This window comes from Oryx dammah, unplaced genomic scaffold (assembly GCF_014754425.2).
Source record: "Oryx dammah isolate SB20612 unplaced genomic scaffold, SCBI_Odam_1.1 HiC_scaffold_23, whole genome shotgun sequence".
Taxonomy (NCBI): Eukaryota; Metazoa; Chordata; class Mammalia; order Artiodactyla; family Bovidae; genus Oryx; species Oryx dammah.
The window spans coordinates 79217762-79233144 of NW_024070207.1; the positions used below are offsets into that span (position 1 = coordinate 79217762).

Genomic DNA, 15383 nt, shown 5'->3' on the forward strand with positions numbered 1-15383 from the left:
ATCCCTCCCTCTTTCCTTTCCCCCACCTTATCCTATTCAAGGACCTGCAGAGGAACCAACTCCTAGTCCCACCTGTTTCCCGCCTCCAAAGCCGCATGGCGGGCAAGAAGTTGAGGCCACTGTCCCTGGGTACCCCCCCAGCTCCGCCCACTCCCCCCCCCAGCCCAAGACAGCCTGTTACCACCGCGGAGCCAACAGCCACGCTGGCCTCCATCTGATAAGACTTATCTGCTGCCCCAGGGCAGGCCAGAGCTGGCGTAAGCCCCAGTGGGGCGCTGAGTGAATGTGCCTCTGCTTCCCGCCAGTCTTGGCCTGGTCCCTGGGGTGGGCCTGGGTCCTGAAGATGTCCTACCAACATCTTGATTCCAATTCCCACCAAACCTCTTTGAGCCTCATTCTTGTCACCTGCAAAATGGGTACAGTCACAGCCCTTCTCTCCCTTTGGCCAGGAAGACACATACATAAGGGGCCAGCCCTCACCTGGCTAAGCACACAGTAGGGGCTTTACATTTGTAAAACTCACTGAAAAGCCCAGCTGGGTCATGAAACCATATCTGCTATTTTCATTTTATCTTGCTTTCAGCCCATTTTTGTTTGACTGGACACTGAAGCCCACAGAAGCCCAAGTCAAACAGGGTCCATGAATCTACAGGGTGGGCAGGTGGGGTGGAAGAAGGCCCCACTGCCCAAGAGGTGCCCCATCAGTAGGGGGCCCGCCCCCTCCCCTGGCCTGCCCCACCCACTGGGGCACCAGCCACTCCCTGGAGAGGAGGGAGGAGGGAGAGGGGAGGGAGGGAGGGAAGGAGGAAGGGAGCCTCAAAGGCCAAGGCCAGCCAGGACACCCCCCGGGATCACATTGAGCTCGTCACATCCCCAAAGCAGCTGAACCCTCCGCACCAACCAGCCCAGGTCAGTCTCAGCCCCCTAAGAGCCCCCAGCAAGGCAAACCCTGGGCCTGCTGCCCCTTACTTCAAAGCTACTCCCCCAGCCTGCTCTAGGCTCCCCAACCCACCACTGGTCCCCAAAGTGTCTACCACCCCTGAATCCCTTGTCAGCTCTTCCAGACCACCTCTATCTTTCCAACCCCCATCTGTACCCCAAATCTGCCCCCTAAACCCAATTCTCTCTGCCCTGACTCCCATCCACTGCTTCCAAGATATTTATGCTCTCCTGATCCCTTAACTCTGCCCACCATACTCCATCTCTGACCTGCAATATGCTTTCATCCCACCAAATCCTAATCTCTGCCCCAAATATGACTTTCACTAACCCAAATTTGTCTCTGAATTCACCATAAAGGCTCACTTTTGTGCCCCCCAACACACACACCTATTTCTGCTCTGAAGCCCCTTCCTACTCCACAACTCCCCTGTCTCTGCCCCCAATTCTCTCTCTGACCTCCCAAACCTGTCTCTGGACTGCAAAACCCTAGCTCCACGCTCTTAACCCCATCGCTGCCTCTCAAATCCCATACTTGTTCCCTGTGACTTCTCTCTGATGCCCTAAAACCATTTCTCTCTCTCAACTCCTTGTCTATGCACAAAAATGTCTTCATCACTCCAAACACCAAGTCCACCCCTTCAATCTATTCTGTCACATGAATCCTCCTGTCTGCCTTCTCTAAACCCCGTCTTAGCTTCCCGATATTTCTCTGTCCCCCTAGGTGCCCTCTCTGGCCCCCAATCTTTCTTCACTCCAATTGTATCTCTATTCTCAAACTCCTCCTGTGCTCCCATAAGCCATCTCTAGTCATCAGATACACCTCTGCCTGCCTATCATAACTCCATCTCCACTCCAGCAAAACCCTTGGACCCTCACACTTTTCTATGACTCTCAGAATCCACCCCGACCCCTAAACTATAGCTCCAACTTCTCAACTTTCTCTCTCTCTCTCTCTCAAACTTTGCCTCTGATCCCCAACCCTGTTTCTGCCTTCCCAACTTATTTCTGATCCCAAAATGTGACTTTTCAAGCAAACCTTTCACTGCTTCTTAAACTTGCATTTGTTTACCCCAAACTCCATAGTTGTTCCCCAAACCCCTTACTCCTTAACCCCATATCTAATCCTCAAACTCCATCTCAGACTCTCCCAAGACTCATCTGCCCCCAGATCCCATCTGTACTCCCTTCAGTCCCAAGGGACCCTCCCTTGAGGGCTGGGGTGGGGATGTTACCTGGGGTGAGGGGCTGGACTGAGGGAAAGCTGAGGGCCGGCCAGCTGCCTGCCACCCGTTGGGGCAGCACTTACTCTAGTGGGGCAGCTGATAAGGAGTTTTCATATCCCCCAGCCTCGAGATAAACTTTATCTCTGTCCAGAGAGTGATAACTGCAGGGGGCGGGGGGAGTTGGGTCCCTACCACAGAGGGGTGGGCAGTCCTGGACCTGCCAAGGTACAAGGTGTAGGGACGGGGGCAGTGGGGTTGGAAGGAGACTGGGTGGGGGGTGCTGGTGAGGAGAGGATGAGGGGATAAAAGAACAGTGGTTAACAGAGACAAAAAGAGTACGAAACAAATCGAGACAGAGAAAAAGGAGGAAAAAAAAGTGAGATGGAGAGGGAGAAAAGGAGCAAAATACAGAGACATGAAGAGAAAGAAGAAAACCAGAGACTCAAAGGAAGAGTAAGAGAGACGGAGAGACAGAAAAGAGTGGGAGACTCGGGAGCAGAAAAGGAGAGTGAGACAGAAATGCAGAGAGAGACTCACAGATAGAATCACAGCGAGACAGACAGGAAAGAGATGGAGTTGGAGGTGAGGAGGCAAGACACTGTTCCCAGAGAAGACAGAAGGTGCCCCGGGGCCTAAAGAAGGTTGATGGTGGGTCCGTTGACAGGCCCGTCTCTTTCCTAGCACAACCCCAACCCAGGGCCCAGCTGTGAGCCTGTCTACATAGGCAATACAATGGGTCACTTAGGCAGGGGAAGGTGGTCTTCTTTATCTCTGTCACTTCACCCTACAGACAGGAAGACCGAGGCCTTCAGATTCACAGGGCAAGTCAAGGGTAAGGGTAGGTTTCCTGACTCCTCAACTGGGGTTGTGTGCAGAAGGGTATGATCAGGGGTATGGGAACATTGAGAAAGACATTAAAATAAGGCCGGAGGACCCAGAGAGAAACACGAAGGAAGAGACAAACAAGCAGAAAGTGACAGAGCGGGAGAGATATACAGACATTCAGAGAGATGAGTGGAGAGGGAAAAAGAGAAACAGAAAAATATAGAGAGAGCAAAGAAAGAGATAAAAGAGAGATAAAGATGGAAAGAGAATCAGAGACATGGGAAGACAGACAAGGGGAGGAGGAAAAACAGACATTTATAAAAGCACAGAGAGAGCAAGATGAATCATGGTAGCATAGAAAAATGGGAGGGAAATAGAGACAGACTTGACAAGAAGCAGGGTAGGGGAAAAGAGACACAAGGAGACAAGAGATACGCACAGAGAAGAATAGAGGCAAAGGGGCAAAGACCCCTGTCACCACCTCCTATCCAGCAGATGGGGAAACTAAGGCCTGGGGATGTTGGGGACTGAAGGAGCTGGAAAGCAGAACTATGGCAGACCTCTCCAGAGGACACGGCACAGGCAGAGGGAACACCTCCCACCTGTCCCCCTCCTCAGAGGAAGCCACAGGCCTTGGGGTGATTTCAAAAGTTGGGCGGGGATGGCAGAGATAAGCAGTGGGGGTACTGACCCCCCCATGAAACAGGGAGGAACTGAGGGGGCCCTCTGTCTGCACACTCAACGGAGGTGGAGGAGGGGAGAGTCAAGCCGGAAATCATGGGGTTTCTGAGAAAGTCAGAAGGCAAGATGCAACAGATAGGGATGAAGTTGGGGAGACAGGAGGCTGAACCCCAAGGTCTGGGGAATGACCAAGGAGTTCAAGGGACTCTGGTTCTGCAGCTCAGCCCACCCCACCTACACACTCCTAGGAGGGTGAGGGGGTGGAGGTAGAGGGAGAAGAGAAAGTGGAGGAGGAGGAGAGGAGAAAATGAGGAAAAGGAGAAAGAGATGAGCAGAAAGGGAGGCAAAGGAGAATGATGAAGACAAAAGAAGGGAGGGGAGGACAAAGGAAGAGAAGGAAAGAAGAGTGAAGCAGTTGTTGAATGGGGAAGGGGGGAGGCTAAGAAAAGTGGAGGGAGAGGAGGAAGAGATGGAAGGAGAGAAGAGATAGGGGACAAGGGAGAAAAGGACAGGGAGAGGAAGAGGAAGAAGGGAAAAAGAGAGCAGGGAGGAAGGAAGGAAGAGGAAGAGTAGAACGTGAAGGAAGAGGGGGAGAGGAGGAGAAAGAAGAGATGGGGAGAGAAAATGGAGAGGAGACAAAACAGAAGAGGAGTAAAAGGAGGGTGTGAAGGAGAGAAAAGGAGGAGAGGAAAGATAAGAGGAAGAAGGGAAAAGGGGCAGGATAGGGAGTAAGAGAATTGAATGGAAGAAAAGGGAGAGATGAGGGTGGACAGAGGAGGCAAGAGGAGGATACTCGGGAGGTGGAAAAGTGGGGTAAGAGGATTAAGGGAATGGAGTGGGAGGAGGGAGAAAGGAGGAAGAGAGGGGAGAGGGGGGTTTCTGTGTCTGAGGACCCCTCCTGTCCTCACAGGTCAAACCCCAGAGGCCCCATGGAGTTCCCTGGCCTTGGGGCCTTGGGGACCTCTGAGCCCCTACCCCAGTTTATGGACCCTGCCTTGGTATCTTCACCACCAGAGTCGGGGGTCTTCTTTCCCCCCGGGTCTGAGGGCTTGGATACAGCAGCCTCCTCCACTGCTGCCAGCACTGCCACGGCTGCAGCTGCCGCACTGGCCTACTACAGGGACGCTGAGGCCTACAGACACTCCCCAGGTAACTTCTTTGGGTGGCTATCTTGGCACTGGCTCTGTGCTGTCAAGGTTGCCATGGAGACCCAGAATCCTTCCAAGAGTCAATTCTGGAAAATGGGATAAGGCTTCACATCTCTGTGCTGACTCCTAGTCAAGTCCAGAACTGGGAATGACATTGCTCCCCAACCTGTCCTCTTGGGGTAGCCATACCGGGAAGCAATGATGGAAGTAGACAGTGGCTGGAGTTGCCAGGTAATATATGGGGCTCCAAATCCCAACAAGTCATCCTCAAAGCTCATTTGGAAATGTTGGAAGTCAGGGGACAGAGCAACCACAGGGCCCAGAACACTGGAGTCACTCAAACGCCAGCAGTTCTTCTGGTCACCCGTTCAAAGCATGGAAACTTGGTCACCATATTGAGGCTCTTGGGCATCATTAGACCCTGAAAGTAAGATGAATTTAGACTGATTCTTTCTCTTCTTTCCTCTTTCTTTCCCATACCCCCATAGTCTTTCAGGTGTACCCACTGATCAACTGTATGGAGGGGATCCCCGGGGGCTCACCATATACTAGCTGGGCCTATGGCAAGACCGGGCTCTACCCTGCCTCAACTGTGTGCCCCACCCGTGAGGACTCCTCTCCCCAGGCCTCAGAAGATCTGGATGGGAAAGGGGGAAGCAGCTTCCTGGAGACCTTAAAGACGGAGCGGATGAGTCCAGACCTCTTGACACTGGGGACTGCACCACCTGCATCAATTCCAGTCCCTAGCAGTGCCTACGGGGGTCCTGACTTTTCTAGTACCTACTTTTCTCCCACTGGGAGCCCCCTCAATCCAGCACCTTATTCCTCCCCTAAGCTTCGTGGAACTCTGCCCCTAACCCCCTGCGGTGAGGTTCTCAAAAAGGGACTGGGAGGTTGAGGCTGGTGGGGGTGACCTAAGGGAAAGCTGGTCTGAGACTAACTCCTTCTTCCCCTCTGTCTATCCCACCAGAAGCCAGAGAATGCGTGAACTGCGGAGCAACGGCGACACCATTGTGGCGGCGGGACAGGACAGGCCACTACCTGTGCAACGCCTGTGGCCTCTATCACAAGATGAATGGGCAGAACAGGCCTCTCATCCGGCCCAAGAAGCGCCTGGTAACACCAAGCCCTGGCATCCCTGCTGTTCTCAACCTTCACAGAAATCCCAGTCCTGATGATCTATAAGAACCCACACGCTCCGCTCCTTCCCCATCCACCAGCTGTGTACAGTACCTCTTATCCTTGACCAAACATAGGCTGCAAGCAGGAATTCTATCCTCTCCCTGCACTTTTCTTCCTTTGCATCACACTGGGATCACCTTGGGGCACTTTGAACCACTAGGGATTGAGACCCTCCTCAGATGTGTTGGTTGAACTGGCTGGGATGCAGGGGAGTCATGATTACTTCTAATTCCCATAATGATTCCAGTGGATGGCCAAAGTTACATGCAAATTGTGTAGCGCCCCATAAAATACCCCCAATGCCTATCCTGGCAGGGAGGCCCTCTCCTTACCCACACAGAAACCCTAGCCCTCACCCTGAAGCAAACCCTGCCCTCAAACTGACCCTCACCTTTTGGTCCTCCACCCAGCAGTGTGCCCATACTTACTTGCTCCCTCCCCCAGATTGTCAGCAAAAGGGCAGGGACCCAGTGTACCAACTGCCAGACAACCACCACGACACTGTGGCGGAGAAACGCCAGCGGGGACCCTGTGTGCAACGCCTGCGGCCTCTACTACAAACTACACCAGGTGACCTGGGGCCCTTGGAGCCTCCCTCCTCTCCTTCCTCCCATTTCCCTTCCTTCCCCTCCCCCCTTCCCTCTTCCTTTCTCCGTTAGATATTTCCTTCCCTCCTCCTCCTTCACCCCTCCTCCACCCCCCATTCCCTCTCACCCCTCCACCCTCTCTCCTGATTCCCGCCTGTCACCTCCTCCCTAGGCCATCAGCTAATTTCCACTCCCCTGCCCTGCCCTAGACCAGGGGCAGCTCCCATCAACCTGAAAGCCTTTCCCAAACTCACAGCCTGAAAACTTCAGGATTCTTGTCATATCAGGGGCACATTCCCTAATCCTTGAATAAGTTCTCTGTTCCTAGAAGTGGGGTGAATTGGTCATCCCTGGAGGAGTCAGAGAGCAAGATGTGGAGCTGGGAAACAGCCATGGCCTCCCTCTTGGCAGGTGAACCGACCACTGACCATGAGGAAGGACGGTATCCAGACTCGAAACCGCAAGGCATCTGGGAAAGGGAAAAAGAAACGGGGATCCAGCCTAGGAGCTACAGGACCAGCAGAAGGACCATCTGGCGGCTTCATGGTGGTGGCTGGGGGCAGCAGTAGTGGGAATTGTGGGGAGGTGACCTCAGGCTTGACATTGGGCCCACCTGGTACTGCCCATGTCTACCAAGGCCTGGGCCCCGTAGTGCTGTCAGGGCCTGTTAGCCATATCATGCCATTCCCAGGACCCCTGTTGGGCTCACCCACAGGCTCCTTCCCCACAGGTCCTGTGCCTCCCACCACCACCACCACTGTGGTGGCCCCACTCAGCTCATGAGGGTACAGAGCACGGCCTCAGGGCAGGGTCTGGTGTTCCCTCCCCATTTCTAGCCAGCAGTGTATCCTATCCAACCTTCTGGGACCCAGAAAAACCTTGGGCTGGACCTTCAAAGCTTCCGTAAAATAAAACCACCAGAGTCCTGAAAATGGAGGTGTGAGTCTGTGTGGGACTGGGGTGTGTGTATGTATCTGTGTCCACAATTATTTCATGACACTGTGAGCTGCCATGTGTGACCATGGGAGATGGCACATGGGGCTTCACAATTGTAATGGTATATGTGAAACCAAGTGTGACAGCGTCCAGGTGGTATGAGATAGCACGTGCACCGACACATCATGGTGGGAGCCAGTGTGCGGCGGGCAATAGGGATGAGGCTGTGTGACATGACGTGCGTGACTCCAGGTTCCCCTGAAAGGCCAGGCAGGGGTGAATGTGTGAAGTATGTGGAAGTGTGTCAGCGGCATCATGTGCTGAGTAAACGTGTGGGGTTGTGCACCAGCGGGGTGATCTTTGATACAGGATGACGGCATGTGCACTGGGCACAGAAGTGGATCCATACACATCTCGGAACATTGAATAAGAACTGTTATATGATGGTGTGTGAGGCACAGCAGTGGGACCATGAGGGTCTGAGTCTTAGAATGTCTTTGTGGGTCTGGTGACAACAGTATTTCTGTGCAAGTCTGTATGTGTGTGAGCATATCATGTGGCGTGGGCCATGTCCCAGTGTCTCCGAGTGGCTGACAATGTATGTGTTAGTTGTTCAGTTGTGTCTGACTCTTTGCGGCCCCATGGACCGTAGCCCGCCAGGCTCCTCTGTCCATGGAATTCTCCAGGCAAGAATACTGGAGTGGGTTGCCATTTCTTTCTCCAGGGGATCTTCCCAACCCAGAGATTGAACCCGGGTGTCCTGCATTGCAGGCAGATTCTTTACTGTCTGAGCCACCAGTTTCAGTTGGTGTAAGCCAGGAACCCTCTTCTAAGGGACATCAGACATCTAAGGACAGGAAAGGGAGGAAGGAGGGCGCGGAATGGTAGCCGTCAAGTAGGTCAGAAGGCCAGTGCAGGACTGTGAGGCTGTTTATGGGCCTTTCTGTCACTTATCTCTTAACTCTCTCAACCCAGATAGGCCTGCAACCCTGTGGGAAATGGTAGAGAATGAGCGGGGGAGATTAGGAGGACAAAGTGCCCTTTGGGGGTGATATTTAAACCCTGAAGGTCAGGGAGCTCCCCACAGTACCAGCTCCCGCCCCAACACACCTACCTACTCACCAGGGTGAACTGCTTCCCCAAACGTGGAACCTGTACTTCCATTTAACAAACCCTTACACAGGAGCAGTCAGATGACATCCTAAACCAGACAGGTTAAGTGGCTCGCCACAGCTGGCCGAGGCTTTCCAGCAGCTCCTAACAGCAAACAGCACCTTTAACTGAGTGCTCACTGTGGGTCGGCAACAGCTGAGAGACTTCAGCTGCCTTAGTTCATGAACACCTAAAAAAAAAGCCTGAGGAAATTGCATTCATGCTCATTTGACTAATGAAAAGCTAGGCTCAGAACTCACCCTGACCACACTGAGTTTAAGGAGTGGATTTTAGATGGGTGACCCTCCCTTCACTATAGTGAGTCTTCAGTTCAGTTCAGTTGCTCAGTCGTGTCCGACTCTTTGCGACCCCATGAACTGCAGCATGCCAGGCCTCCCTGTCCATCACCAACTCCGGAGTCCATTCAAACTCACGTCCATCGAGTCGGTGATGCCATCCAGCCATCTCATCCTCTGTTGTCCCCTTCTCCTCCTGCCCCCAATCTCTCCCAGCATCAGAGTCTTTTCCAATGAGTCAACTCTTCACATGAGGTGGCCAAAGTACTGGAGTTTCAGCTTTACCATCATTCCTTCCAAAGAACATCCAGGGCTGATCTCCTTTAGGATGGACTGGTTGGATCTCCTTGCAGTCCAGGGGACTCTCAAGAGTCTTCTCCAACACCACAGTTCAAAACCATTAATTCTTTGGCACTCAGCTTTCTTCACAGTCCAACTCTCACATCCATACATGACTACTGGAAAAACCATAGCCTTGACTAGACGGACCTTTGTTGGCAAAGTAATATCTCTGCTTTTGAATATGCTATCTAGGTTGGTCATAACTTTCCTTCCAAGGAGTAAGTGTCTTTTAATTTCATGGCTGCAATCAGCATCTGCAGTGATTTTGGAGCCCCAAAACCTCACACTTAATTGGTCTGGTTCTCTGTACAGTTTCTCCCCTGGAGCCCCCAGGTGGGGATTGTGGGCCCACATATCTTGAACACAGCAGGCGTGAGTAGCTGTCCTGAACAGAGCAGCATCCCTTCAGAGCAGTCACTACACTAGCCCATGTGAGAATCATAGTGGTCCACACACTCCTTACAGGAACTGTCCACAAGGGCCCTGGCCCTGTAAAAGCCTGGTTGCCCCTACAGGACCCCAGCCCTCTCAGCCTGGAGGAGGCCTAGTCTTCATCTTGAATAGAAACCCCTCTCAGAACCTGTGTGGAAATGTGCCTGGCCCCACCTTGCTCAGGAATCTGGGTCTGCACCCGCTATAAGAATGGCTCCCCAAGCCCAGTACAGAAACCTAGTTCTGGGACTCTTAGGGAACCCCTTTTTCTAATCATCAACAGGAAACCCAGCCTGACTCTGGACAGGAACACCAGCCCTCACCTTGCACAGGAGGAACCCCTGGCCTCCCGTGGCACAAGAACCTCTGCCTTACTCCTGCTGGCAATCTGGAACTCCCACTGAAAGAAAGTCCCTGTACCACCCCTAACAGAAATGCCTGTCCTGACCCTCTTCCCAAGTCTCACTCTCTTTATAGGAATCCTATCTTGACCTTGGACAAGACACCTCTGTCCTCACAACGTACTGGAGCCCTGCCCTCCAGGTAGCATTTTCAAAATATCTCACTCACTAGAAAATCTAGTGAGTTCAGAAAATCCAGACTGAGTTTAGAAGCCCTTGCCTCCATGGTGGACAACAACTCCTAACGTCACTCTGCACAACAAGCCTGATTTCACAACCCACCATGCAGAGCATGCAGGAACTCATGCTCTAACTCTCAACATGAACCTCAGTCTTGAGCTTACACAGGAAGCCCTGTGTTAGGGACACCTGTCCTAATCCTCAACTTTAAGCCCATATGTCATCCTATGCAGCCACCTATGGTCTCACTTGGCACAGGATCCCCCTCCCAGACACTGTACAGGGCTTCCCCTCCTTACCCTATGTTTGCACCAGGGCCATGACTTTCTACAGGAGGCCTTGACTATAACTGTTCTGGAACTTCTAACCAGACTTTAAGCAGAAAACCTTTATCCTGACTCTCCACAGAATTCCTTAACTTGACTCATTTATAGGAAGCTCTGACCTGATCCTTTAGAGGAACTCCTAACCTTCCCCTGTGGAACACCCCTGTGACCCTGCATGGGAAGCCCTGTGACTCTCTATGACAGCCCCTTCTCCGGCCTTGTCCCAGAAGCCCCACTTTTGCCCTTTACAGGAGCCACTGTCCTAACCCAACAGAAGAAACCCTCACCTGAATCTGTGAAGGTGACTGTGTCCTACGTCTGCACAGGATCTCTGTCCTGATGCTGCGTGGGACCACCCTCTGAGTCCCTTCAGGAACTTGTGTCCTGAGCTGGTACAGAAAACCCTGCTCTCACACTCAAAGGGAACCTCTGACGCCAAGAAATGAACCAGTATAAAAACATCTATCCTGCACAGGAACTTCTGCTCTGACCTTGTTAAACAATCCAGAATCTGAATCACCATGATCACCTGTCCTGAGTCTGTACAAGAACCCTGGCCTCCTGGAGCAGAAACTGGCAAGTCACTCCAGTATTCTTGCCTGCAAAATCCAATGGACAGTGGAGCCTGGCAGGCAATAGTCCACAAGGTTGCAAACAGTTGGACAACATTGAAGTGACTTACCATGCACACTGCTACATTTAAAATGGATGACCAACAAAGACGTACTGTAGCACAGAGAACTCTGTTCAATGTCATGCGGCAACTTGGATGGGAGAGGTGTTGAGAGGAGAATGGATACTTGTATATGTATGGGTGAGTCCCTTTGCTGTTCACCTGAAACTATCATAATATTGTCTGTTAATTGGCTATAACCCCAACAAAATGAAAACCAAACATGCAAGCAAACAAACAAACCTGGCCTAACCCCTAAAAGAGTCTCTCGATCTGCATCTCTGGCCACCCAGCTCTGATCCCATGGAGAAATACCTGGCCTCAGTATGTTATGATCCTTTGGCCTGACCCTCTACAGAAAACCACCCTTCTGTCCTCTAAAGGAACAGCCACGCTTAATCTGCCCAAGAAAACAATGCCTTCACATCCTTCCCTCTCACTCTACAATGTCTCCAACCCTCATATTTTTCTACAAACCTGGCTTACCAGATAATAGGGTCATTCTTCGGACCTCAGACAAGACAAAACAACCTGACCCTGTAGAGAAACCTCTACAGGTGGAGAAACCTCCACCTCCACCCCTGTCCTGATACATTAAAGAGAATTCTCGATAGCAGTGCTGTCCAAAAGAAGTACAATTCTAGTCACATGTGTAATTTTAAATTTTCATGCGGCTGCATTAAAAAGAGAGAAAAACAGGTGACGTTAATTTAAATGATATATTTTATACTTTACCCACTATAATTGAGTACAGTTGACACTTTAACAACAAGGTGGGAGGGGCACTGACAACTCCAAGCAGTGAAAATCTTGTATAACTTTATAGTCAGTCCTCTGTATTTGGTTTCTCCACATCAGCAGTTCACATCTGTAGACTCACAAAGAGTCAGACAAGACTGAGCAACTAAGCACAGATTCGACCAACCTTGGATCATGTAGCAGTAATATGTATTGAAAAAAAGCTGCATACAAGTGAACCCACAAATTGAAATCCATTTTGTTCAAGGACCAACAGTATTTCATTTCAATATGTAATCGATATAGTGGCTTCCCTGGTGGCCCAGTGGTAAAGAATCTGCCTGACAATGCAGGAGACATGGGTTCGGTCTCTGATCCAGGATGATCCCACATGCTGCGGAGCAACTGAGCCCGAGCACCACAACTATTGAGCCTGTGCTCTAGAGCCCAGGAACCATAATTACTGGGCCCACGTGCCCTAGAGCCTATGCTTTGCAACAAGAGAAGCCACTGCAATGAGAAGCCCAAGCACCACAACTAGAGTTACTCCTGTTCTCCACAATGAGAGGAATGATCACACAGCAATGAAGACTGAGCACAGTCAGTAATAAATAAAATTATTTTAATCAATATAAAAGTTATTGCTGGGACTTCCCTGGCAGTCCAGTGGTTAGAACTCCGCACTTCCACTCTAGGGGCCCTTCCCTCGTAGTTTCGTTGGTAAAGAATGTGCCTGCACTGCAGGAGACCCAGGTTCGATCCCTGGGTCAGGATGATCCCCTGGCGAAGGAAATGGCAACCCACTCCAGTATCCTTTCCTGAAATATCCCATGGATAGAGGAGCCTGGTGGGCTATAGTACATTGGGTTGCAAAGAATCGGGCACGACTGGGCAACTAACTCTTTCTCCACTTTATGGGTCTCAGGTTTGATCCCTGGTCAGGGAACTAATATCCCCCATGACACAGCTCACCCCCCCAAAAATATTATTGATACATTTATTTATACCAATTCAAAAAAAAAAGACTCAGTGTGTATTCTATACTTATAGTACATCTCAAGTTGGACTAGTCACATTTCAAGGGCTCAGTGTGTGGCTAGTAACTACCACATTGGACAGCATAGCTCTGTGGAGTCTACAGAATCCTGTAGCAGGCATTGCTGTAGGCTCTGAAACCTGTTCCTTTTCTTCCTAGGCTCACCCACTTTTCCCACCTCCCTTATAATTAGATATGGGCATGTGACAGAGCTCTGACCAATGGAATGTGGGCAGATTGACATACTACACTTTCATACCTCTTCCATAAAATTCTGTCATAGAATCTTCGACTCTCTCTTTCCCCATCTACTAGCTGAATAGTGAGGACTCCAAGGGCTCAGAGGAGAGCAGAGCTGCAAAATGGAAGTTGCCTGGGACCATGAATGACCAGTAATAAATATTCCCAATGGATTTTGTATGAGTAAGAAATAAACATGCATCTGTGAAGCCTCTGAGATTCTAGGTTTTACAGCAGCTAACATAATTTAGCACAATTAATAATAATCTAGACTGAATCTGGACATGAACACCTAATCCTGAATTTGTATGAATACAGCTCTGAACCTTTACAGAAACACCTGTGCTGACCCTGAACTGGGCTACATAATCTCTTTTTGGGCTTCCTTGGTGGCTCTGATAGTAAAGAATCCACCTGGAATGCAGGAAACCAGGGTTCAATCCCTGGGTTGGGAAGATCCCCTGGAGGAGGACATGGCAACCCACTTCAGTATTCTTGCCTGGAGACTTCCATGGACAGCGTTGCCTGGTGGGCTACAGTCCATATCGTCACACAGAGTCAGAAACGACTGAAGTGACTAAGCAGCAGCAGCAGGGGAAGATCCCCTGGAGAATGAAATGGCAAGCCACTCCAGTACTCTTCCCTGGGAAATCCCATGAACAGAGGAGCCTGGTGGGCTATAGTCCATAGGGCTGCAAGAGTTGGACACAACTTTGCAACTAAACAACCACAACCACCTCTTTATAGGAACCTGTTATAATGCAGTCTATGGAGCCTCATCCTGAATTTGTGTAGGAATGCATAGCCTGGAGTTCCCTAGAAACAACTGGCTATTTCCTGTATGGAAACCCCTGCCTAGTTCCGTAGAGGAACACTACAGAAACTATAGGAATCCCTGTCCAGGAACATTTGCTTGACCCAGTACAAGAACACCAGAAATAACCTGACCTTTTCTATGAATCCCTATCCTCACACCTCACATAAAAGGAATGCCACTCCTCAGGAAGCATGGAACCTCTGCACTCATCCTGTGAAAGAATCCCAGCCAGATAAAGGAAACTGAAGACTGACACTGTACAGCAGGGATCCACAAACTGTGACCTTCAGGCCAAAGCCAGACTGCAACCTGTTTTTACACTTTTAAAGAGACAAAAAGAACATAAAGGAGAGAAAAGGAGGGGAAGGGATGGAGAAAAGAAAGAAAGGGAACCAAAAGAAAGGAAAAGGAAGGAAGAGGGGGAAGAACAGGAAGACAATGCCACAGTGGCCATATGTGACCTGCAAAGCCTAAAATATGTGTTATCAGCCCCTTTATAGAAAAAGTTTGCCAACGTCAGCTCTAGAGAAATCTCTCTTCTGACTATTCAGAAAAATATGGGCCTTGGCTTTTTCAAGACTCCCTACTCTTTTACCCTGCATCCCAGTCTCAAAATGCTCCTCAGGGTGTATCACTGTCTACATGCTTTCTTTGGTCTATGCAGAGGTTTAAAGGTCTTAAAGCTGTAACCCTCTTCCACTGGGACAAAAGACATGGTCAGGTAGGAAAAGACTGTAAGGGACGAGAAGGCTCGAACCGGGGTTTGCAAGGTCAGAGGACCCAGCTACTGGGCAATGGGGCTGTCAATCTGTTTGTTAGTAAGCGATGTTGAACCCCAGACTGCTTATCTCTCCCACCCCAGCCTACAGCCCAGTAGGAAATGGTGAAGAATGAGACAGGGAGATTAGGAGGACAAACTGGCTTACTGTGGGGCTGACATTTAGACATGTGATGTGAGGTAGCTGGGGATGGGGTGCACAGGGACAACCTCCCCTACGTGCTAGGTACACACTTTCTATTACAGCATGGGAACAGAAGTGACACTGTGGAGGGCCACCGCCCAAATAAAAACTCCCCTCCTGAGGTCCATTCTGTTTCTGGGCACTATCATTATCACAATTTTCCAGATGAGGAAACTGAAGCACAGAGATGTTCAGTAACTTGCCCAAGGTCACATGGTTAAGTCACATAACCTTAGTTTCCTCATCTGCAAAGCAGCCTCAAGG

The 15383-nt window shown here is 50.6% G+C and overlaps 1 protein-coding gene across 1 annotated transcript; it reads left to right on the forward strand.

Annotated features, from left to right (window-relative positions):
- Nucleotides 1-4594: 4594 nt before the first annotated feature.
- Nucleotides 4595-7508, forward strand: GATA1 (GATA binding protein 1). The gene is made up of 5 exons (XM_040265900.1): nt 4595-4820; nt 5308-5685; nt 5790-5935; nt 6446-6571; nt 7000-7508. Exons 1-5 carry the CDS (start codon nt 4601-4603, stop codon nt 7369-7371), a joined length of 1242 nt encoding a protein of 413 aa, XP_040121834.1. The 5' UTR covers nt 4595-4600; the 3' UTR covers nt 7372-7508.
- Nucleotides 7509-15383: the final 7875 nt, after the last annotated feature.

Excerpts from the sequence above, each read along its gene's own strand:
- GATA1 (XM_040265900.1), top strand. The coding sequence starts at position 4,601 with ATGGAGTTCCCTGGCCTTGGGGCCTTGGGGACCTCTGAGCCCCTACCC. Across the intron at positions 4,821-5,307 it reads GGCCTACAGACACTCCCCAG|TCTTTCAGGTGTACCCACTG; the intron begins GTAACTTCTTTG and ends ATACCCCCATAG. Across the intron at positions 6,572-6,999 it reads TCTACTACAAACTACACCAG|GTGAACCGACCACTGACCAT; the intron begins GTGACCTGGGGC and ends CCCTCTTGGCAG.